General features: G+C 32.7%; 1 protein-coding gene across 3 annotated transcripts in view; it reads left to right on the top strand.

Moving 5' to 3' along the window:
- Positions 1–6,287: 6,287 nt before the first annotated feature.
- LOC117927664 (DNA-directed RNA polymerase IV subunit 1) overlaps positions 6,288–25,787 on the top strand; it is a 45,277-nt gene continuing 25,777 nt past the window's right edge. The window contains exons 1-15 of one of the 3 annotated variants that reach the window (XM_034847314.1): positions 6,288–6,528; positions 10,550–10,679; positions 12,015–12,135; positions 12,234–12,358; positions 13,440–13,493; positions 13,579–13,806; positions 14,739–14,894; positions 15,008–15,103; positions 15,198–17,090; positions 21,715–21,884; positions 21,998–22,064; positions 22,145–22,263; positions 22,372–22,514; positions 24,867–25,123; positions 25,220–25,393. In XM_034847314.1, coding sequence (XP_034703205.1) covers positions 10,593–10,679; positions 12,015–12,135; positions 12,234–12,358; positions 13,440–13,493; positions 13,579–13,806; positions 14,739–14,894; positions 15,008–15,103; positions 15,198–17,090; positions 21,715–21,884; positions 21,998–22,064; positions 22,145–22,263; positions 22,372–22,514; positions 24,867–25,123; positions 25,220–25,393 — 3,690 coding nt within the window. In that variant the 5' untranslated portion in view covers positions 6,288–6,528; positions 10,550–10,592. Of the gene's footprint in view, positions 6,529–10,549; positions 10,680–12,014; positions 12,136–12,233; positions 12,364–13,439; positions 13,494–13,578; positions 13,807–14,738; positions 14,895–15,007; positions 15,104–15,197; positions 17,091–21,714; positions 21,885–21,997; positions 22,065–22,144; positions 22,264–22,365; positions 22,515–24,866; positions 25,124–25,219; positions 25,394–25,787 lie in introns of those variants that run through there. The other 2 variants (XM_034847308.1, XM_034847322.1) reach the window with 2 other exon arrangements.

The raw sequence follows: 25,787 nt of genomic DNA, 5'->3' as shown, positions 1-25,787 counted from the left end.
CCAAGAAAAAAATCAACTTTAGGTCTGTGTTGAAACTTGAAACCATTGTTCAAATAGCCTTCTTCTATTTTTTTATTTATTTAAAAAAAAAAAAAATTGAAACTGCATTTCTTCCTTCTTCCACCCGCACACCCATCGCCGTCGGCCACTCCGTCGCCCCCTTCTTCGGCCGGCGGCACCCCCTTTCTCCCTTCCCTTCTTTCCCTATTTCTCTTCTCTCTCTCTCCATCCTACCCACCATACCCATTTTTCCTTTCCTCCCAACTCCTGCTGCTACTCATTGCCGGCCACCGACGTCATGCCGTCGGTGCCCTTCATGCCTCGACCTTGCTGACGATGCCCACGATTGCCCCCACCAAGACCCACACCTCCATCCATTTTGGACAAAAGATTCAAAAGAGGGCCAAAATCCACATTTGTTTGGTTAAAGGGGTTCCTTTTAGCCCAAACTACGGCCTTGGGCCTATAACCCATCTGGTACCAAATCAAATCCTCGTGTAGGATAACACGTGGTTTTTAGTTTGACCACATCCCTGTCGAAGCATGTATGCCACGTGGACACAATATTTGTGATTTTTAATTTTGCTTTTTGCTTTTCCCAGTCTTGCGCGTGTGCAATAATGGAAGAGAGAGAGTACCGCGGGAATAGTTTTGAAACAGGAAACGGCAAAAAGAAGTGGAGTGTGAATAGTAATTATTATTATTTTTTTTAATGTGGAGAATTAGGAGATGTTTGGTAACATATTTTAGAATAGTTTTCCTTTTTCAAAATAAAAAATACATAAAACACATTTGATAATTAAAAATCATTTTTTATTTTATGTTCTTAATATATATATATATATATATATATATATATATATATATATATATATATATATATATTAAATAATATATTTTAATTATTTTATATTATTTTTCAATTACGGTTTAAAAAATAATTATACAAAATATAGAATGATTAATAATAAAATATTAGATATAAAAAATATTTTTAAAATATATTTAAAAATATTTTATGTTTCTAACATACTTTTGCTCTATAAAATTTAAATAACAATTTTTTAAAATTATTTTTCAAAAATCATTTGAAAATATAATTACCAAATAGGCCTTTTAACACTTTTTATTTAAAGGTGTAAATAAGATTAGATTGATTGATTTTTTTATTTTTTTAAGAAATAGTTATATAAAATATAGAATGATTAACAATGAAATATTATATATAAAAAATATTTTTAAAACATATTTAAAAATATTAAAAACGGTTTAAAAATATTTTATGTTTCTCTATAAAATTCAAATAATAATTTTTAAAAAATATTTTAAAAAATAATTATCAAAGAGTCCCTTACTGCCTAGTACCTTCTATTTAAAGGTGTAAATAATATTAAACTAATTGATTTTTTTTCATTAACAATCGATTCGACCAACATGCTTAGTTTCTATGTAATAAAATCGGGTTAATTTTCATTATAACAAATATAAAGAAAATATTGGATGAAAATCCAAATAAGAGATATTTAGTCAAAATCTAAAAATAAATAAATGAAATTAACAAAAAGGTGAATCTCATGGGGGTAAATTAAATAAACTCTAACAGATGTAGACACATATATCCCGGAAAAAGATGGCAAAATAAAGTGATACAAGTGGCATTACTTTTTGAGAAGCCATCCATTTATTGAATGACATTTCTTGAAAAGTAAATCACTTTTCAAAGTTCAGTAATGTTTAAAAAATCAATAATTCCCATCAACTTTTAGCTTTTGGATTGCTGTTTTGCTGGAAGTATGAAGTATAAAGTGCTTTTAGGTTCAAAGCTTGTGAATAAAGATGGGACTGATATTGTAAAGTTGCATCAATTGTTTAATGATGGTCCGACTATAAATCATTTTGGTAGACTTTAGAATATGTGTACTAATTGTATTCTCTTTATGGTAAGTGTGTTTGATTAATTCTATATAAATACAGGGACTAGATGGAAAAAAAATCCACTAATTTTTCCTTTCCCGCTCCTCTTGAAAAAAAGAGAAGAAAAATTTGGGAAATTGGACTCTTTATGTTTTATCTTTGAATTATTTAAGGATGTTAGATAAATGAATTAACTTTAAGTTAAATTGTTTTATTAACTTAAAATTTGTTATTTGATTTTTATTTTAAATATTAATTATTTTTTGAAATTATAAAATTATTCATAATAAATAAATAAATAAATTATTGAAAGTGACTTAATAATTTAATTTAAGTTATTAAGTAAATTAACTTAATAGTATGACTTAATTATTTTTACAATCTCTTTTACTATTTCACGATCTCCATTATTACTTGATCTCAGTTTTCTTAATTATAATTTATAAGAGCAAATATGTCAATTTAATTATTTATAAATAAATTTTATTAAATAATCTTAATATTTAAAGGTTATAATTAAGCATTAAATCAATAACTTAACTATAATTTAACTTTAAGTCAACTTAAATTATTAAATAATAAAAATTAAGTTTTATCAAACACCCCTTATTTTAAAACTTTAAGTTGTTGTATTAAATTATTTTGTCAAATATATTTAATTTATTTAATAACTTAAATCAATTTACTACATTATATTAAGTCATTAAATTAATATACCCACACCCTCTTCGTAAGTACTACGTTATTAGATGCATGATAAAAAAAAACAAAATCCTTTTGTTTTATATGAATAACATGCAATAATATTAATATGTGATAAATATAAAATAATTGAAACTGACAGCGACGATTCAGGATCTATTTTGACAATAATTCTTAAAAATGGTTTTCAATTATTTTTAGGGACAAATTTTTGTCTAGGATTCAAAAAACCATTAAAAAAAAAAACTTCGTTTTGTCGTAAGAATAAGTTATCACCTGTTTGAATGACCATATCTTGGACCAACTAATTTGTTTTGTATTATCAGTGACATTTATTTTGCATTTATTACTACAATGGCTAGTGATGTGGCCCGGCTGGTTCATCGTTGTTAAATAATTTAACTAGTTTGGCTCTAGATGATACAAATGTAATGCCTTAAGTTTATTTAATGAGTGGAATAGTTTGGAGGTGTTTAGTAAAATTTTATACTTACTACTTAATGCTTTAGATTTAAATTATATTTATTTTATTGACTTAAAACTTATTACTCTAAATATCAAAGTTGTTTATTAAAATTAACTTCATAACATATTTATTATCATAAATCATAATTTAGACAAAAAATATCGAATGACAATGAAGGTCATGGAGAAGTAAAATAGATTGTAGATGTAACTAAGACAAATAAAAGTAAAAAAATAAAATGAAGATGTGGATTTAAAAATAAATTAATTATTTTTACTTATTATTTAAATTTATTTTTACCCATCAAATATGCTTAATTTACTTAATAACTTAAATTAAATCATTAAGTTACTTTGAATTATTAAATTGTTTTACCAAACATCTAGACTTTATCATAAACCATTTTTTAGAAGTTGAAAATACTTTTTAAAATTTAATAAGAGTTTTTATATCTATTGGGTTAATTTTATTTAAATAGTTTATGACTTAAAAAATAATTTAATATGATTTTTTTTAAAATAATAGTTATTATAAAAACTCTATTTTTAATTTATATAAAAAAACTATTTTATATTCAATAAAAAATAAAAAAATACAAATAATATTTTTTTAAAATTGTAACTTCAACATCAATTTCAACTGGCAACATCTGAAGTACAAAACATGAAGCCATCTCGAGGAGGCTTTTGTGACATGTGGATTGCTTATTTTATATTATAAATATATTTAAAATTTGAATGGTTTCCATTTAAAGCACATATACTTGAATACTAAATTTATATACTCCCTTTCTTTAATGCTCTTCATTTAAAGAATCTATGCTCGAGCATTAAATGTATACACCTAACTTCTTGAATGCTCGTCTTTACTCGAGCATTAAATTCATATATCTACTCTTTGAAAGAGTTATGAGCTTAAATTTACACACTAAGTGGAGTTATCAACTTAAATTTTCGTATTTAGTGTTTAGAGAGTTATTGTATCAATCATGATGTTGTATGAGAGATACGGGAGACACCTTTGAGAAGTTTTAGAGATTGTTTGGTAGTGATATTTTGAATTGTTTTTAATATTTATAATATTATTTTTTACTTATTTTAAGTATTAAAAATATTTGTTTAAAATCATTGTAAAATACATTTTTATTTTTCAAAATACAAGTGATTTTTCAAATATTTAAAAATATTTAATAAAAATTGTCAAACACTTGGGGTCTATTTGATAACTATTTTTTATAACAGTTCTCTATTTTACAAAACACAAAAATTGAAAAATATATTTGATAACTATAAATTTTTTTATGTTTTTTGTTTTCATTAACACAAGATAAGGTATTTTTCAAAACACTTTTTTAAGTTGTTTTCAAAAACTATTTTTAAAAATACCTTCCATGAATGCAGACAATAATTGTTACTGTTTTTCAAAACACTGTTTCAATTTTGACTTACATGAATGCAAGCGACAAATCAAGTAATATTAGAACAGTGATATAAGCAATAATTGTAAAGAAAAACAAAAAAAATAGATTGCAAACTTTGATTTTATAGTGATTTGATATAATCATGGCCTACAACCACTTTCCTCTTATTTTAATCAAAAATTTAAGATTCCACTACGTTAAAGCTTCCAAATCAATACTCCAAACTTTACACCTAAATCATCGATTTTATGGATTTTTCACAAATTTTCTCCAAGAGATGCCTTACTCTTAAAAATAATTTAAATAATACCTTGCATCGCGGTTTTTTTTCCATAGTGATACAAAATCGATTTATTTAGGAAAAAACTTATAATTTATAATTTTATAAAAATATGTATTTAATTTTCCTAAAAATAATTGACATACAGAGAGTGCTTTTTTTATAATTAAATAGGCTATAATATTACATTAAGAAATAATAAAAAAAATGATCCTAAACATGTAGTGCAATGGTACTTTATTCAATTCATTATGATTTTAAAAGCAATGAAAAAAATAATCTTTTGTTTCTTTTTATGGCCTTCCATGTGGTTGAAGGCACGATATCCTTATTGGACATTATTGATTGGATGGATTCTATATAGTTGAAGGAACGCACCACATCCTTCTCTTTATATGGTGTTCCAAATAGTTGAAGGTACAATATAATTATTGACTTTATGGATGGATTCGATTAAGAAAGGAAATACTCTCTTTTAATTATTATATATTTTTTTTACACTTTTTAGTTTTTACTTTTAGCAACTGTCATATAGCCTTGTACTTTCGTGTGCTATTTTTTTTACCCTTACCGGTGTTTTACAAGTTTATTTATTTATATTTTTAAATTTATATATATGTCAACACTTACAAAAATTCCAAATAATGGCTACCTATTAAAAAAACAAATAAAAATACAAACACGAGATATTTAGAGATTTAAATATAATTGGGAGTTGAAATAAATAATTTTAATTTTTTAAAAATAATTTTAGTTTAAAAAGTATTAAAAAAAAAGAATACGGTATTTAACAAAATTTAAAAAATATTTATAAAAATTACTTATAATGGTTATTGAAGAAACACTTTGTGAGTAATTCTTTTAAAAATAGTATTTTATAAAAAGACTCTTTAAAGTAAAAAATAGTATTAAATTCAATTTTAATATATAAAGTGTTTTTATTCTAAATTTTTTTTTAGTGAAAATGTATTCAAGATAATAATTTATAGAGTATTTTTCAAGAAAAATACTATAAATGATTTTTTTTAATTTTTTGATTTTTAAAATTATTTTTAAAAATTTTAAAAATTTTATTTTTTAAAACATTTTTTAGATTAAAAGCGTTTTATAAAATCATGACAAATATACTCATAATCATTGACATTTAATCTATTTCTGATTTTAAATAAAATCATTTAATAGTTGACATTTAATCTATTGCTAATTTTAAATAAAAATCATTTAATAATTGTTATTTTGCAAGATGGTATTTGTCAAAAGATAAAAAAAAAAGTAATTAGAAAAGATAGAAAGAAATTGAAAAATACAGTTGTAGCGTAATTATTGAGGCCAGAATTGGTAAGTCCCCACTCATGTAAATTTCCGAAACCCCACCACCACTTCGTATGTGAATAAGGAAAGAGTAGGGTCAGGAGCGTAATTAATACAAAAACCAAGGGTTAAGAGTTTCTGACACAACCCCACAGTTTTGTCCTCGTCCTCAAGTCCTCAGCCTTGAGACTTGAACTTTCAGCGGCTTTTGGTAGTTGAGGCAAACCGGCGGCGTTCAAAATAAAAATACCCTTTCACCTTCTCCCTACTCCACTCTCCGTTTCACTATTCTTGATTTTCTCCCCCTTTTTGACCTTTTTGCCCTTCCTGGTCCGTGAATCGCTTTCTCGCAGTTTCAACTCCCGTTTCACTTCACAGCCGGTGCTGTATTCGGAGTCGCTCGGTGAAGAAAAAAATCCGATTTTTCTGCTTTAAGTAAGAGAAAATTTTGTTCTTTTGTTCATTTTTTGTTTTGGAAATTTTGAATTGTTGCCAGGGGATGTTGTTTGGATTGGTGGTCGGTTGATAGTGAATGTCGGTTGTGATGATCATGAACTTGTTGTTTATTGCTTGGTTTGGGTTTTGATTCTGTGGTTTTTGTGGCGGTATTGTTGTGTTTGGATGTTATGATGGTTTGGTTTTGGGGCTGTGGATGGAAGAAATTGAAGGGGCGGGCAATGCGCATGTGAGACTATTGTTCACTAGTTTGCATGTGATGTTGATTTTGGGTTTTTAGGGTTTTAAAGTGATGGTTTGGGCAATGTGGATGGTAATTTTTTTTGTTTATTGTTAAGTTTGATTAATGGTATTAGTAATTTATTGTGGTTTGGCGTTTTTCGGTTTGTTGCACTAACTCATGAGCTGATCATTACAGAAATTATGATTTTACGATAGGCGGTCAATCCAGGAGTAGTCTTTGTTTTCATCATTATTGGTGTTGGCGCGTGGTTGGGAGGTTCTTTGATATTTTGGTTGAGTTTATAGGTCCTTTTCAGGATAAGGAATTAGTAGAGAGACTATGGAGCAAACCTTTCTAATGAGGAGGTTCATGGAATGATTCCAACAAGTGGAGAGAAAGGATTGATCTTTCTGAGATTGCTTTTCTAGGAATGATACTTGGATTAATTTATTCACTTCTATGAAAATGGATAATTTGACAATTACCTTTAGCCAAGGGAAAATAGAGGGACTATGGAGCAAACCTCTCTAATGAGGAGGTTCATGGAATGATTCCAACAAGTGGAGAGAAAGGACCTTACTAAAAGATGTTCCTCTATGCAATACTGCACCAATGGGGCTTATAAATTGTGATTTTCTAGTCCATATTAATTTTTTTGTCAAAGTGGAGAAAACTTTAAGAAAATGCGAGAAACAGGTTCTTGGTACCGTAACACTTTTAGGCACTTAATATAATATCCTTATCTATATGTTGATTACTAAATAATGTTTTGGCTTTATTGCTCAACCTGGAACTAAAAATGAGGATATATCCTTTTCAAGTACATTTTTTGGGACTTTAATGGTAACATGAAGAACAATAAACATTGGCATTTAGGAAAGTGTAAAGGAAATAACTGTGTTTTTGTGTTAGTTTGTAGGTTGTCTTAGGCAGATGTATAATGTATATTGATTACATATTGATATTGTGTTCGACAAGAAGTACTTTTCCCCTGGACCATGTAACATGAACTTTGTGAACATGATTACCTGGAAACTTAGTCCAAGGTGTGGGAAAGGCATTTTTTAGAAGCAAGTTTATGAAGGAGGATCCTTTTTTTTTTGACAGGCAAATAGATATGGAGGGAATTTTGTGGGTAGCATTTTTTGAAATGTTGCCTCTTTTCAGTTATCTGATGCTTTAAGGGCTTTTGTTTTGATGATTCACAAACATGTTCTTTTATTTTTGATAAGTAACAAACATGTTCTTTTTTTTATTATATTTAAGTGGGTGAAGATGGTATTCCAGCTTGGGTGGAGAGTTGCACCCTAATCTATTTGTACAAAGCTTCAGCAAATTTTACTTGTTAACGTATAGTGGGCATCTTCCCCCAAGTTTACAGGTTTAACGATTGATAAACTTTTCAAACGGGTTTGACTCTGTGATTTGAATCCTACCTTCTGTCTGTTTCTTGGGCCTTTCCTGCCTTATCATGTTTACAATATACTGCTTCTACATCAACTTTGTTTTCCTTTTTGTCTTTATTGAAAAAAATGGAGTTTATTATTTTATTAAGTTATGAACCCCAATGAAAATGCCTCATTATACCCCAAAAGCAAAGGCAAAGGCAAAGGCAGTGGTGAGGTCAAGGGCAAATGGTCTAAATGGGTGATATGAAGTCCTAAATAGCCATTGGAGGATGAAGCTCATTTCTTTGCTAGCCTATCGTTTCCCTGGTTTGGCACCCCAGATTTCCAAGATTAAGAGCAGCCCAAACTTTAGACAGCTCCAGTATTCTCTGCAACCAATCTTCATATCTCTGTGATCCTCACTGTCATGAATCATCCAGGAAAACACTGTAGTTAAGTCGTCCCACTCATCCAAAAGGTCTGAGATATTTTGTTATTTTGCCTCTTTCAGTTATTTGAGAAATGCTAAAACTTTCTCTTTGATGGCTAAATCTGAAACCAGCTAGCTTTAAGAAAGCCTTGATTGTTTAATCTTTGTGGACTACTAGGGCACTGGGCACCTGATCCTTTCAGACTTTGTTACCTAATAAGCATTCATCAAAGTTGAGTTTAAGACTTCTGTTGTGCGATGGAACTCACTCAACTTTATCATCCACCCCTTCATGGGGCCAACAGAGGGGTTGCTTGTCCAACAAGATGATACCACAGAGTACACCATAAGACTCTTTGGTTAAAGAGATCCAAAGAGTCATGAGATAATAGATAGTCTCCCATAAATCATCCACATGTTTTCTTCTATTTTCTCAAAGATTTTGGTATAGATGGCTTCCCTAGATAATGGCCCTCTGAGTCTTCCTATCAAATAGAAACAAACAACATTTCAGCATTGTTTTTGGGATTGGCCCATACAGTCCTAGCCAAAGAGAACAAGCTATTCCATAGCTCCAATATGTGGAAACTATGGACAAAAAGATGGTTACCTTCCCACTTCTTAAACACAATATACAATAATGTGGGTTGAGTTAAGCTTCTTATTAGCCACCAACCATGCAAAAACTTACTTTGGGGCTACTTTTTATACTTCCAAATGAATTTGAATTTGAATTTGAGGGAACTTGAGTAAAGGACTGATTTTTGGGAGAGCTCAAACTCAGAAAAAAAAAAATAAAAAATGAAGAAGAAGAAAAAAGAGAGATTTGAAGGAACTGCTGTGCAACTCAATAGAAATGTTCTCCCTTTGCCTACATATGGCACCATCATCTCCTTTCTGGCCCCCAAAACCAATTTACAAATCCCTCTCTTCCAAAGTAGTTTTTAGCTTGAACCTGAGCCATTAGGAGCAAGTTTCATTGTCTTGGCTACATATTTGGAAGAGCTCCTTCTCATGGCTATGTTAGTCCTACATGTGTTCTTTCTGGATGCAAACCCTGAACTTCCTCCTGCAGAAAACGAAGCCCTTATTGCACTTCCATTATTGAATTATGAAAATTAAGTTTTTGTATTGTATTAGGAATTTTCCAATGGCTCTACTGCTGATCAGGTTCTTCATTTCCTGAGATATGAAGCCAATTCAGCTGCAGAGAGGGGGATGATAGGTTACAGTTGGTTCTAGGCTTCAATTTTCCTGTGTTAACCAACATAGGCAAGTTTGAGTTGTGGGCTTTGATGCTTGGAGGTTGGTTCACACTAGGCAGATGTTGCCCACCTCTTTCATGGCCCAAGCGAGCTTTTTGGGTAGACATGGTTGGATGTTGGCCTTTCCTACTTGTATTGAGCCTTAGGTCTTGAGCTAGATTCAACTCCCCCGTTCTTGGATTGACCCTTACACCTGTCAAGGATCCATCTACTGGATTAAGATCCTATGCTCTTTAGAGCTATTTTTTCTTCTCTGGTGTCAGGTTTTGAAATTTGAAAGTGACCTCACCCTATTAGTTAGTTTACCATAGTAACCATTGTCCCTGTTCACTTAAGTCTTGTTTGAACATGTTTCCATTCTTTTGACTTCACCCCAGACATCTCATGCATTTCACTTTCCAAGATTTGATGATGATTCTTATTTCTCTCTTGATAAGTACCCAACAGAGACCTTCATAAGTTCCAGAATGTATCATCCTAGTTTATATTATATCATGATAACTCCTCATTGGTCAAGTTGAGGCATTAGAAGCATGCATCATTTCAGATTGTGCCCTTTTTGTCCTTAGATAACATTCTATAATAGATTCCGAGCTATCTTTTAATTGTTAGTCTATTATCTTATGTTGGTACGCAATGAGTATTTGTGGTCCCTTGCTATTCATTGTTTTAATCCTTGGGATATACTATTTAGGTTGCTAGATTTGTTGCCAGAAGAATAAGTTTGCCTAGCTTCCATGGACAATGACTTCCTTGAAGAGCAGCAAGTGCCATCTGGCCTCCTAATTGGCATAAAATTTGATGTTTCAACTGAGGAAGATATGGTAAGTAATTTTTTTTTTTTAATTTGAATGCTATGACAAATGTTTATATGCTCTTACAAAAACAGAAGTTATTCTTGATTTTCACTTCAGCTGCTTGAATACTTAAGCTGCATTTGATAGCCTTGGAAGATCATTAGCTGTCTGTTAACGAGGAAAAAAAAGTATACAGTTGATAAATCACATAAAATCACATAATGCATCTCATGCTATCACATCAAACCACATAGTGCATCCCATGTTCACATGCTACTGCATGCTGTTAATTCACACATCTATTATTGTTTATTTCATTCGTCTGACTAAGCTATGAGTTCCTAAAATTTGATTCAAATTACATTTTTGGCTCTTTCATAGCCAGCAATGCCCTCCATTGTTGGTATCATATACTTAATTGGATTTTGATGCTTTGTGGATCTAAGGAAATTCATGATAATTATTATTTTCTAAAATTGTTTCTTAGAATTTGCTGAGGTGTTTTTTCTTTGTTATAAAATCAAACAGTGGGAGAATTTTGGAGAACTGTAGAGAACTGTTAAATAAACAATGTATTTACACACACATGTATGATGTGCATGCAGCAAATTTTGTAATGCACAAAACTCACTTGTCTCAGTCAATCCAGCTCTATTACTACTACCTTGTTGATTTGGCACTCCTACCCTCACATTTGTCACTGATGTTTATAGAACTCATCATCATAGTCAACCTTACTAACCACTATCACTGCTAGGACATTGTATTGGTGGTTTTGGATTTCTCTAGCAGGTGCATCTCTCTTGGTTGATTGGTTTTCTGCAGTTATCATTTTTAGCAAATACGTTGTCGTATAGGGGGGAGTTCATATTAAATTATAACGCTATTGTCAATGATTAACTTAAAAGTTTTGAAGACTTGAGGGTTAACAAATGGGGCATTGCTTAGCTACTTTAAAGGTTAACAAAACTGTTTAAATGGATATATAAGGATTGATGTTAAAATTCTTATTGTTACTCCTTAATATCAAATGAGGTTCATGTTTTCCTGATTTGACTGAGGGATTAGTCACCACCCTATCAATCTTATCATTTATACCAAATATTAAGTTGATTGAAGTTTATGGTCTGTCTGATCCAAGAAGTTATTGCAAGGTGTAACATTAATGTGTTTACCTGGTGTAATTTAATCTTGACCCTCTCTCTCCCCCCTCTCTCCCCCCTCTCTCTCTGTGCACTGACATGTGCGCACACACACACACACATGTACAAACTCATATTCTCTTAATATTCTTGTGTATTATGCTTGGGGATGGACATGTTTGCCATTTTTTAAAGAAAATTCGATGTGATACTGTATCAGGAGAAGATATCTGTTATGAAAATTGATGCAGTCAATGAAATAACTGATCCTAAGTTGGGAGTTCCGAATCCTTCTTGTCAGTGCTCTACATGTGGCGCCAAAGATACAAAAAAGTGTGAAGGTGCAGTTAGACAAGTTATACAAAAATTATATCTGCTAATGATTTCCTGTTATTTGTATTTTTTGGAGTATGCTAAATTATAATTATTCATTTTTTAGGTCACTTTGGGGTTATCAAATTTCCGTTCACAATACTCCATCCATATTTTTTAACAGAAGTTGTCCAGATTTTGAATAAAATTTGCCCAGGATGTAAATCCACTCGGCAAGGTCAATGGGTCAAGGTCAGGTACCTCACTCCTTGTGCTGAACCTTCACATTGTTGGATAACTTGGATTAGTAATAGTTCTAATTTCTTGCTGATAGTAGAAGTATTTATATTTGGTGATTAAAGCATTACATGAGCAAATCTTGTTCTTTTTTATTTTAATTCATATTGAGAGATTTTCGTGCAGGTTAGGCACATATTCATTATCATAAATGAGCTTTGAGTTCACTTTGGATTGGGGACATTATGTAAAACTGGATTTGAACTTTTCTATAAGTGTCATCTCCATCCTCCTTTTCCCATCTATTGAAATTTTGATTATTCTTTCAGAGAAAGAGGGAGAGGAAGGTTCCTGACGTTGTGCTTGCTGTTATGTCAGCTGGATGATGTTGATGATTTTGTGACATAAAAATTGTCATCATTGGTTCCCAATGGAATGCTTGTTGAGGCTTTCTTTATACACTAGCAAGCACCTTCTCCTCCATTTTGAAGTGTTTTTACCTGAATGTATTTAGCATGTTTCACTCTGTTTTTCAGTTTTCTTTGATGAATTGATAATATGCTATAGAATCTTCATGTTGTTAATATCCTTATAATGTTGAAACTTGAAATGGAGGGGAGAAGGCACAATATTTTTATTCTCTTTCCTAACACAGAAGGGGATGAGAAATAAAGTGAATCATCATAATGGTGTTCAAGATGACCTTAAACTTGAAAAAGAACAGAATATTAACATTTTTTTTCCTGAATGATTATATATAAAAAAAAAATTCATTTTTCACATTACTACTTTTGCCTGCTATTTCATGGTCATTTTGAAACTTCAGAAAAAAAAGAACAAAGAAAAAGAAGTTTATTCATGTTGCTCAATTTGTTCTTTGTTATTCCCACTGAGTTCCATGTTTGAAGTGAACAAATGAGGTGCCTTTTACATTTTCTAGGTCAATTTGTAGGTAAATTTTCTTTTGTAGTTACTGGTTGGGAATAAAATTATTTACCTTTCCTTGTTAGGTGATTATTTAAATGACTTTGTTCATATATTGCTACGTGTCTGATTGTTGGTGATGGTATTGTTCATCTTGTTATACATGTACCAGGGTGCCGATTCAGGATCTAGACGTCTTCGTTCCAAGGGATGCAAATATTGTGCTGTAAGTTTGTGTTATTTTTTTTTTATGCATCTTCTTCCTTCTTGTGACTTTGTCATTTTGAAATTATGTTTTGTTCAATAAACAGGCAAATTCAAATGATTGGTATCCAACAATGAAATTTAAGGTTTCCTCCAAAGACTTGTTCAGAAAGACAGCAATTATAGTAGAAATGAATGAAAAGCTCCCAAAGAAGTTACAAAAGAAAAGTTTCGGACCAGTATTGCCTCTTGATTATTGGGATTTTATTCCAAAAGATCCACAACAAGAAGAGAATTGTCTGAACCCAAACAGAAGGGTTCTTTCACATGCTCAGGTAGCACAGTGTTCTGTCGTTACATGGTTCAACCTGCACTTCCTTTTTATTTGACTAAAATGAGTTTGCATCTGTTCATATGTTCTTCAGAGTATTTTCTTTATAAAGTTGTTTTTGGAATCCACAATTTTTTTTTTTATTATACTGCTTGACTATGGAAGTTGTGCATATATGTTGCTGATTTTTAAGGAGCCCTTTATTTTTACAGAGAGATTTCTTTATTTTCAGTTCCTTTTTTTTTTCTTGTCTAATTTGATCGTGTTGGAGATGGGGGTTGTTCATTGTATATGCCTTCTAAAGCAATCTTAGCTCACCCAATCCGAACCTCCTACAACAGCTTTATATCACAGCAAATTTTTTATGGTGGCAAAATTTCCCTCTAATTGGGGTGGCCACCAAAATGGAGGAAGCAATTGTCTATTATAGTTCCTCTGGGAAACCCAAGCAAATGAAGTGATTGTGGCTAACTGTTCTTTGTTTTGATGGCTGTAATTTTTTTTTTTTTTGATAGGAAACGACAAAGGAATATATTGATAAAAAGAAGGTACTGATGGCTGTAATTTTGGAATTACTTGCAGTTCCAAATTGGTCTTCTATCATTCACTTACAACTTATGCTTTTATCACATTGCATCTCTTAGCTTGATATCAATTGTTGGCCCATTCCTTAACAGCTTAAACATATCAGATAATTGGTAGTGTTAGTATGGTCTGAACTTTAAACCTCTGTTTGTTTATTCTCCAGTTTTCCCATGATTTATTGTCTCCTCTCCACTTATGGGCTGAGGCCACATGTTAAGTAGCATTTTAACTTGATATGCATTGTTGACCCATTCCTAACAATTTAAGCTTTTGGAACTAGTTGTACTTAACAACATCAACTTTTATTTATTTATTTTTCTACTAATGAACTTTTTTTCTCTTGATATGCAGGTTCATTATTTGTTGAAAGATATTGACCCAGGATTTATCAAGGAGTTTGTTTCAAGGATGGATTCATTTTTCCTTAACTGTTTACCTGTAACGCCCAATAATCATCGTGTGACGGAAATAACGCACGCTTTGTCCAATGGACAGACATTGATTTTTGTAATTATTTTTCTTTTTGTGTTCTTTCTATTTTAGTTGATTTGTGTGATGAATCTAATGATCTTGGACGACTCTATTTCCTCTCTTATGTGCTGCTCTGTCTATGGCTGCAGGATCAGCACAGCAGGGCCTACAAAAAGCTGGTTGATTTCAGAGGAACAGCCAATGAATTGAGTTGCCGTGTGCTGGACTGCTTAAAAACTTCCAAGGCAAGCAATGTAACCATGTTTTCTTTTTGGTTTTTGAGTTAATCTTTCTGGAAGATTATTCTCCTTGCTTATGGTTATACTTCTAGTACTGCAGCTGCACTCTGAAAAATCAACAAGTAAAGATTCTGCTTCTAAAATGTCTGGTTTGAAATGGATCAAAGAAGTCCTTCTTGGGAAGCGAACCAACCATTCATTCCGGATGATTGTAGTTGGTGATCCAAAACTTAGACTAAGCGAAATTGGTATACCATGCCACATTGCAGAAGAGTTGCTAATATCTGAGCACTTGAACTCATGGAACTGGGAAAAAGTGACTAATGGCTGTAATTTACGTCTACTTGAAAAGGGCCAAACTTATGTCCGCAGGAAAGGTACTCTGGCTCCTGTACGTCGTATGAATGACTTCCAAGCAGGTGATATTATATATAGGCCTCTTACTGATGGGGATATCGTATTGATAAATAGGCCTCCATCAATTCATCAACACTCGGTTATTGCTTTATCTGTCAAGGTCCTTCCTTTAAACTCAGTTGTTTCTATAAACCCGCTTTGTTGTTCACCTTTTCGCGGGGATTTTGATGGCGACTGTCTTCATGGTTATATTCCTCAGTCAGTTGACTCCAGAGTTGAGCTCAGTGAGCTTGTTGCTTTGAACAGGCAGTTAATTAATAGGCAAAGTGGTAGAAATCTGCTTTCACTAAGTCAAGATAGTTTAAGCGCTGCTCATTTGGTCATGGAGGATGGGGTTCTATTGAACCTATTCCAAATGCAGCAGCTGGAAATGTTCTGCCCTCATCAATTGCAATCACCAGCCATCATCAAAGCACCATTACTTGACACTCAAGTCTGGACTGGCAAGCAATTATTCAGCATGCTTCTACCTCCAGGTTTTAATTATGTTTTTCCATTAAATGGTGTTCGTATCAGTGATGGGGAGCTTATATCGTTATCTGATGGATCTGCTTGGTTACGTGATATTGATGGCAACCTTTTTAGCAGTCTTGTCAAAGATTGCCAGGGTAAGGCCCTTGACTTCCTGTATGCTGCTCAAGAAGTCCTTTGTGAGTGGTTGTCAATGAGGGGCTTGTCTGTTTCATTGTCTGACATTTACCTCTCATCTGATTCAAGCTCACGGAAGAATATGATTGATGAAGTCTTTTGTGGATTACTAGTAGCAGAGCAGACATGTCATTTCAAACAGTTGCTTGTTGATTCTAGTCAGAATTTTCTCATTGGAAGTGGTGAAAATAATCAGAATGGGGTGGTTCCTGATGTGCAGAGTTTGTGGTATGAAAGACAGGGATCAGCTGCACTTTGTCAATCTTCTGTTTGTGCTTTTAAGCAAAAGTTTCGGGATATACAGAATCTAGTCTACCAATATGCAAATAAGGATAATTCACTGCTAGCTATGTTGAAGGCTGGAAGCAAGGGTAATTTGCTGAAATTAGTTCAACAAGGTTTGTGTCTTGGTTTGCAACATTCATTGGTTCCTTTATCTTTTAAAATTCCCCACCAGCTCTCATGTGCAGCATGGAATAAACAGAAGGTGCCTGGTTTAATCCAGAATGATACTTCTGAATATGCTGAGTCTTACATTCCGTATGCTGTCGTTGAAAATTCTTTTCTTATGGGCTTGAATCCGCTTGAATGTTTTGTTCACTCGGTGACAAGTCGAGATAGTTCCTTCAGTGATAATGCTGATCTTCCTGGTACTTTGACCCGAAGGCTTATGTTTTTCATGCGTGATTTATACATTGCATACGATGGGACGGTAAGAAATGCTTATGGGAATCAACTTGTTCAGTTCTCTTACAATATTGAGCACACATCTACCCCAAGTGATGGCATTAATGAGGACACTTGTGCCTATGATATGGGTGGCCAACCTGTTGGTTCAATATCAGCTTGTGCAATTTCTGAAGCTGCATACAGTGCTTTAGATCAACCAATTAGTCTGCTTGAACCATCACCGCTGCTGAATCTAAAGGTGCTCTCTCTATCTCTTTCTTTCTCTCTCTCCAGTATTCTGAGTTCAGGGATTCCATTGTTTATTGTTGTGGGAACTATTTGATAATAAAAAAATAGTGCTCATTTGGATACATTTCTTATTTTTTGTTTTTAAAAATAGAAATTCTTATACAAAATGTAGAATTTCTTGTATGAAAAGTAGATTCATGCCTTGTTTACTTGAAAACACTTTTTAAATTTTAAGTATAAAATTTTCACTTCCACAAATTTTCTAAATTTCGAAAGAGTTTTTAAGAGCACAAGGTAAATTTCTACTTTTTGTGCAAGAGTTCTTATATTTTGTAGAGGAGTGTTTATTTTTAAAAATAAAAAATAGGAAGTGTGTCCAAATGCCATCTTAGCAGTCACAATTTTTATTTTTTGTTGTTTTTTATCTGAAACAAACATCTAATTTGAATGAAATTAAAAGGTAAAAAAGAATGAGAAATCCTTCCACCAAGCACACGATCTGATGTACATCATCAACCTGGAATTGTCTAATGTGTTCCCTTTCTTCTCTCCTTGATTTTTTTTATTAGATTCTTTCCATTGGTGTTCTTGATATTTGCCTTGTTTTTAATCTTTCTGATACTGTAGTTCTTCTCCAGCCTTCTGCACTTCCTTTAGGGGTTTGCAGCACCTAAGGTAGGCTTTCACTTTTCACTAAAGCAGGTTGCATCCAACCTTTTTATGGCTTTCTTTCTTGACAACAAGAAAAATTAGACTTTGAGCAAATTTCATGCCTCACATTGATTTGGATAGTATGGAGCGAAAGAAATGCAAGTATTTTTGGGGATAAGTGGAGAACTTATGATATGGGACTTAGGTGGTGTTTGATAAAACTGAAAATTAAATACAGAAAAAATGTTACTGCTAAGTCATAAGTGCTGAATTTAATTTGCCCATTTGATAATGGAAAGGATTCCTTTTTATAAATTTAGCCTTATACTTATCATATGGCATGAAAGTTTAAATATTATATATAATACCTCATGGATTTAAAAGTGTATTGTTTTAGTGCATTTGTTAGCAATTTAATTTATTTCTCTCAAATTTTTCATTGGTAACCAACTTGAAGAAGTTTTATTTACCATTTTCTTTTCTTCAAACCTTTTAACACCCAAATATAGTATTAAGTAATATATAATAAGAAAAGCAATAAAATAAATTATAGAGTAAAAGATTGCAATAGGAAAGACAATAAATCTTGTATACATAAATAGTTCATGATAAATGAAAATAATATTTTACCTAATTTCATCATCATTTTTTTTTATTTTGTTTATCAAAATCTTTTAAAAAGAAATATATTCATAATTTTTAGTTTTTCATTAACCATTTAATAAAAATTTAGTTCTTATAAATAAATGAAGTAGAGTTTATTTTGAATTCTAATTTTATTGCATTAAATAAATAAAAATAAAAGATTTTATTCTAAAAATAAGTCAACATAAATCAATTAAAAATGGATTTTTATTTAACATAATTCCCACAAATCAATGAAAATATGATTTTTTATTTGGGATTTTAATTTCATTACATGAAGGAACTAATGATAAAAATTTTGATTGAAAAGGAGACGCATTTTATTGTTGGAGGGTTTCAAGGTAGGTAGGAATAGAACAAGGGTGTCCCGTATGCAATTTGCAGATGATATCATTTTCTTTCTAACACTTGTGTGGAAGATCTACAAACTCTCAAGAGTTTATTGTTAGTGTTTGGGCAAATTTCTGGCTTAAGGTCAATCTTGACAAGAGTAATCTTTTTGGCATCAACCTTGATCAGAATCATCTTTCTAGGTTGGCCTTGATGCTTGATTGCAAGGCTTCTGATTGGCCTATACTCTACCTGGGTTTTCCTTTGGGAGGGAATCCAAAGGCTTGTGGCTTTTGGGATCCAGTGATTGAGAGAATCTCACGGAGGTTAGATGGGTGGCAAAACGCTTACTTATCTTTTGGAGGTAGGATAACTCTTATACATTCATGCCTTTCCCACATTCCTAGCTACTTTCTCTCCTTGTTTAAAATTCCCGCTTTAGTGGCTGCAAAAATTGAGAGATTGTAAAGGGATTTCCTATGGTCAGGGGTTGGGGAAGGTAAAAGAGATCATCTGTTAGTTGGGATGTAGTGTGTAAACTGAAGGTAATAGAGGGATTGGGATTTGGGAAGATTTCTCTAAGGAATTTTGTTTTTTTAGGGAAATGGTTGTGGAGGTATCCTAGGGAGAGTTCAGTTCTGTGACATCAGCTCATTTTAAGCATTTATGAGACACATTCCTATGGTTGGGATACCAACACTGTAGTCAGATGGTCACATCGTTGTCCTTGGAAGACTATTGCACAGGTCTTTTAGGATTTTTCTAGGTATATTCGGTTTGTGGTAGGATATGGGGAAAGAATTCGCTTTTGGGAAGACTTGTGGTGAGGGGACCAACCTTTGGGATTCCAATATCCAAGTTTATTTAGAGTAGTCACGGATAAAAATATTTCTATATCTTCAATTCTCGATTCTGCTCGCCCCTTCTCTTGAAACTTTAGTTTCCGCCGTAACCTTTCCGATTCTGAGATAGAAGATTTAGAAAGCCTCATGCGAGACCGTTTCAGATGCGAGACCGTGGTTTTTATCTTCTTTAGGGCTATTTACAGTCAAGTCTTTCTTTCTAGCCTTGTCCCACCTTTCCGATTCATCTTTAGTTTTCCCAACTAAGTTTGTTTGGAATTCTCGAGTCCCTTTTAAAGTCAAGTCCTTCGTCTGGTTAGTGGCACACAAGAAGGTAAATGCTAATGACTTGCTATAATTGAGAAGACCCTACAAAGCTCTTAGTCTAGACATTTGTAAGTTGTGTATGAAGCATGGAGAAACAATAGATCACTTTTTCCTACATTGTTCGCTCACAATGGGGTTGTGGCATAGATTATTTCAGTTAGCCAAGATGGATTGGATTCCCTCGAGAAACATCTCCGACATGATGTCCATCAATTTTAAAGGTTTTGGATCATCCAAGAGAGGGTTCGTTTTGTGGCAAATCGCGTGCATTGCTTTAATTGCGATTGTGTGGCGGGAAAGAAATGCGAGGATATTTGAGGATAAAACAAGGAATTCAGAGAACCTATGGGATTCCATTCACTTCCTTGCTTCTCTTTGGGCTTTTTGCTCCATGGTTTTTAAGGGCATTCCCCTTAATGTGTTACAACTAGATTGACTAGCAATGTGTAGCTCCAACGGGATGGACTAGCCTAGAGAGTTTGATTGTTTTTTCTTTGTAGCTTCTTGTTTTTGTATTTTTGTGTTTAGTTTTTCTTTGGTGGGAGGATTTCTCATTTTTCTCTTGTACTTCTCATTTCTATCAATATATCTCTTTGTCATTTCCTATAAAAAAAAAAGGAGATGCATTTTTGATAAAATTATTTAATAATAAAAATCTTTATTTTATAAAAAGGATAAATATGAAATAAAAAATTATAAATTTTTTGAAATAAATTCATTAGAAGTAAATTTCATAAATTAATAACAGAAGGTTTTAATAAAAGAAGTGTTTTAATCTAAAAGAAGTTAAATTTTGTTATAAAAAGGATTCAACAATAAATTTTTTTATTTTATAAAAGGGATAAAAGTGGAATAGAAAGATTATAAAAATTTATATTTGACTGAGTTTATTTTGTTAGAAGTGGTTAATTAGGTCTTTATTGCTAAATAAATTAAGTTGTTTAAAATTTGTGTTATCAAGCACATATAAAAAGTGAGACCTATCATTTTTTCCACTTTTTCAGTTATTAGCTTTTTAATCAAACACCTCCGTAATATATTTTTATCCTCCTTTTGGGCCTCAACAATTTCAGCTTTCAAAGGCACTTCTCTCATTGTTATTCAGTTCAATTGGAATTTGGTGTGTAAATAAAGGGTTAAAAGATTATAGAACCATATTTCCTCCGTTTGGTTTTGGGTGGTATATAGAAGATATGATATCTATCCATTCTTTTGATCAGAGTTTGTATATTTTTTGAAGGATTTCTCATTCTTCACATGTACTTCAAAACCCTAATCAATGAATTTTGTTTTGGACTAAAAAAATAAAAACTTTAGACTTTGAGCAAAACAATTGCAAGAAGTTGCTACTTGTCTTGAGGAACTATGCTTTAATTATGTGCCCTTTCTTTATGTTGTTTCAAGCTGTCACTTGTTAAGAGATGTTTAATACATGTCCAAATATGTTGTTCTGTGTGCTTCATTTTCCATATTTTTTATTTTGTACCATGCATTACGTTTTTCCTCTGAAGGTGGCTTCTGCAATTTTAGTTTCTTTATTTTAGTTTTAATATAAGGATGTCAGAACACATTATGTATTCCCATGACATGGAGACTGGAGAAGGATGATGATGAAAACCATTACATAATAAAATCTGAATGTAGATTATAGTGTAGCAAATGAATTCTGAATGTAGATCATAATGTAGATTACTTGTTTTTCTGCCTACCATCTCATCTGCACATGTCAGTTAATTGTATGGCTTCTTGATGTAATTTTAGTTGATTAATTGCAGTTACTGTTCTATTATCCTCAAAGTGCCTGAAAAATTTTCATGGATTTTGAAATTGATTTTGCAGCGGGTACTAGAGTGTGGTTTGAGAAAAAGTACTGCTGACCGAACCGTGTCATTATTTTTGTCCAAGAAACTTGAAAAGCGGAAACATGGCTTTGAGTATGGAGCCTTAGAGGTTAAGAACCATTTGGAGAAATTACTCTTTTCAGACATCGTGTCTACAGTCATGATAGTGTGAGTTTTTTTCCTTTTTATTTGCTTCAATTTCCTAATTCCTACGATCATATATGTATGTATTGACTATTATGAATAAGATTTTTCTAATTGATGTGTTCTGTGGGTATTAGCTTCTCCCCACAAAACGGTAGCAAGACACATTTCAGTCCATGGGTTTGCCATTTTCATGTATGCGAGGTAGTACAATCTGGAAATGTATATGTATTTACTGAGTCTATTTAAGTCCCATTCTCTGGTATAAATCTCTGTCCCTACAGGAAATTGCAAAAAAGAGAAGCCTAAAACCGCACTCGATTATCGATGCTCTTTACATGAAATGTAATTCCGCTAGAGCAGAATCAAAGATTAATCTTCCTGATTTGCAGATAACAAGCAAGTAAGCACTCCTTTCATAGGACAAGGAGTTTAGTTGCTGTTACATATGGGAATAACTCTAACTGGAGCTTTAGTATTCTGCTTTTTGATTGAGCTGATGTAGTGGCAGGGATTGCTTTGTTGACATGGAGAAGGAAGATAGCGATTGTTTTTGCATCACAGTCAGCATTGTGAATTCAAAAAAGTCCTGCATACAATTGGATACTGTTCGGGACTTGGTGATACCGTTCCTTCTTGGAGCTGTGGTAAAAGGTTGTTGCATTAAAAGTTCCTCTGTCCTGCTTCGCTTTTTTCATTTTATGGAGTTCATTTTTTGATGTTTGATTTATTTATCCTACTCTGAAAATGTTACTTGTTGTGTTCTCAATTGGCTTGGCTTGTGTCTTTATGTGGTGAGAAGCGGAAATAGGGGTGTCAAATCTCTTGGGTCTTCTCCCTGTGAGGCATTTATTGGAACTAATAATGGTCTCCTTTATTATTTCGTTTTAGCAAGGGTTGGGATTCTTTGGTCTCAAAGATAGGAACTAAAATCATTTTTATTTCTACTCTATTTGCTCTTGTGCTTAAGCTAAAGGCTAAAGCTTCTGCTACAATACTACCCATTTGGGGTCATTGAAAAACCTGTGAGGCTCTGTTTGAAATTTGATATCAAGGGTTTGCTCTAATGGATATTTGAACCATCCATCTATATTCTTGATTTATTTACAGCTTCGTTGGGCTTTTTTACTTAAAGTGAACTCAACCTTTTTTTTTTGGCTTTAGTTGAGAATTCTTTTCTAACGTTTACTATAACTATGTCAAAAGGTGTGAGAATTAAGGAATGACTTTTACACTTGAATGATTTGTCCATGAAACTTCTGTATTTGTCTAAGTGTGACATAATCTTGAAGAAAGATCTCTCTAGTCATTGAACTTCTTTGGCTAAGTGGGATATAATCTGTTATCTTATCTTTGCGGTTGTTTAAATCTTCTCTCAAATAATTTATGTTATTTTGGTATTACATGATTGATTTATCCATAATTTCCCAAATTTGTCTTTCAGTGTTTATTCTAAATTTTAATTTAGGTGCATGTCCTTTACTTGTATTAATGGCCTCTTCTCTAGCACAAGTTATATGAGTATTAGCTTATCATCCTTGAGGCTTGGCTCAGGTGGTAAGGGGTTAGGGTGGGGATATAGAAGGTACTGAGTTCAAGTCCCAACAGAGACAAAAACAAGTATCAAGGTGAGAAGGATGAGAAATCCTTGTAAGAATAGAGTAAATATACTTAATATAAAAGAATGCAATTTGAGTGTGTTCCTTTTAGGCATTGTGTGGAACCCTTGTGTCCTGAGGAGGGTTAGCTTTTTTGCTAGGGAAGCTATATGGGTAAGAATTCTAACTATGGATCAACTAGAAAAAAGGGGCTAGTGTTTACTGAGCAGGTGTTACTTGTGCAAAGGAGAGGAGGAATCAACAAATCAAATGCTCCTTCACTATCCCCATCCAGCCATGCTTTGGCATCTTATTTTTTCTCTTTTTGGATTTCAGTGGGTGATTCCATCTTCAATCAAGGATGCCATTCTTAGCTGGCATGGTGCTTTTATAGGGAAGAAAAGGAAGAAGACATGAAGAGGAGTAGCTCCTTCATCGTTATTTTGGACCTTATGGAAGGAGAGAAATTAGAGAGCCTGTGATGATTCCGAATTAGCGAGCCAAGCTATTTTAGGGTCCTTTATGTACATGTTCTTGGATTGGGTCAAGGTGCATGTAGGTTTTACCTTGTTATCTTTCTTTGATTTCATTGATTGGTTGGGTTGTAAGTGAGGTGAGGGTGTTGTTTTTTGTGTATCCCTCTTCTTTTTTGGCCTTAGGTGCCGTGCATATATTGTGTATACTTTTGGGCGCCCTTTTTTAGGCACTTTTAATACAACTGCTTTTACCTATCAAAAAATATATAAAAAAAAAAATATGAAAAACTTAATATAAAAGAGTGTAAAAATGTAAAAGTGCAAAACAAAAAAGAAAGCCTTTCAGTTTCTATCTCTAAGAAAGAAAACCAAAACTCAAGGGGCCATGAGAACCCCAACAGATTCAACTAGAGAAGAGCCTCCTCTTTTTTACCAACCTATTAGCTTCTTGATTTTTCAGTGATCAATGCATTGTGGTTTGCCTTTACATCAGACCTAAGGAAGGGTGTTATCTTAGTATAAATTGTTATGTACAACTTCAGCTTTTGTGGGGAAGGTGTTTGTGGGAGGTTCTAGGTTCAAGTCCCAATGGGGACAAAAATTTTAAAAAAGAAACTTCAGAGGACCCTTAGTAAGTAACATCTAAAAGCTTGTGAAAAAGTAGGCATTCTGTCATAATTCAGTCACTTCCTCTATTGAATATTTATTTATTATTTTCTTGAATATTTATTTACTTTTGCTTTAATATCTGTCTGGTGATGCAGGGCCCCTTATTTTCCTTGCCTTTTGTTGTAAATTTGCTAATGTTTTCGTGATGAGAAAGTATCTATTATTATATTCAATTGCTAGGAAAGCCAAAACTCTTCTAATTTAGGAACTTATGCTGGTTGACATTTACTCTATTTTTTACTTATATTTTACTTGTTCTTTAGGACTATTGGATGTCAAGAAGGTTGATATCTTATGGAATGATAACCCAGATTCAGATGTGTTGAAGTCCTCTTCTGGCAGACTCTATTTGAGGGTTTATGTTTCAGGAGATTGTGGCAAAAAAAATTTCTGGGGTGTACTCATGGATGCTTGCCTCCAGATAATGGATATGATTGATTGGGAGCGCAGTCATCCGGACAATATACATGATATTTTTGTAGTCTATGGAATTGATGCTGGGTGGAAATACTTTCTCAATGTGAGTTCTATTCACCATAATTTCTTTTGGCTGCATATGATAATTTATGGGAACTGTTGCATATTTTTAACTATCAAACTGCAATTTCAAATACAGAGTTTGAAGTCTGCTATATCTGATATAGGCAAGACTGTACTCCCAGAGCATCTCCTTCTTGTTGCAAGTTGTCTTTCTGCTACTGGAGAATTTGTTGGCTTAAATGCAAAAGGAATGGCACGGCAAAAAGAACTCACAGCTATCTCATCACCCTTTATGCAAGGATGCTTTTCTGTTAGTTCTCATATCCATTTACTTATTTGTGTTGGTATTATTATAATTTGAGTATTTAGGCTATTATAGGGGTGGAAAAAGGAGAGAAAACGTGTTCTCTGCTCCTATTCCTTGTTCTTTAATATGCTATCAGAGTTGTTGTTAACTTAAGGTATCAAGTTCGAGTTTCTCCTATTGTCTTATTTCTCCATCTATTTATCTACTGCTGCTACTGGTTTGTTGCTCCATGTGAGGGTATAGGGCCACTTATGGGGAAGGGTGTTAGCTTGATATGCATTGTCGAACCATATCCTAACAATCTAAACTTTGAAGAAAGTTGGTAGCTTCATGATGATTTGCAGGAAGAAGTCTATATAGATCAATCACCTGAGCTTGTTCCTTGGGCATAATTAGG

This window comes from Vitis riparia, chromosome 2, assembly GCF_004353265.1.
Source record: "Vitis riparia cultivar Riparia Gloire de Montpellier isolate 1030 chromosome 2, EGFV_Vit.rip_1.0, whole genome shotgun sequence".
NCBI classification, from domain to species: domain Eukaryota; kingdom Viridiplantae; phylum Streptophyta; class Magnoliopsida; order Vitales; family Vitaceae; genus Vitis; species Vitis riparia.
The sequence above is the reverse complement of the archived record's forward strand: the minus strand, read 5'-3'. Positions and strand labels throughout refer to the sequence as shown.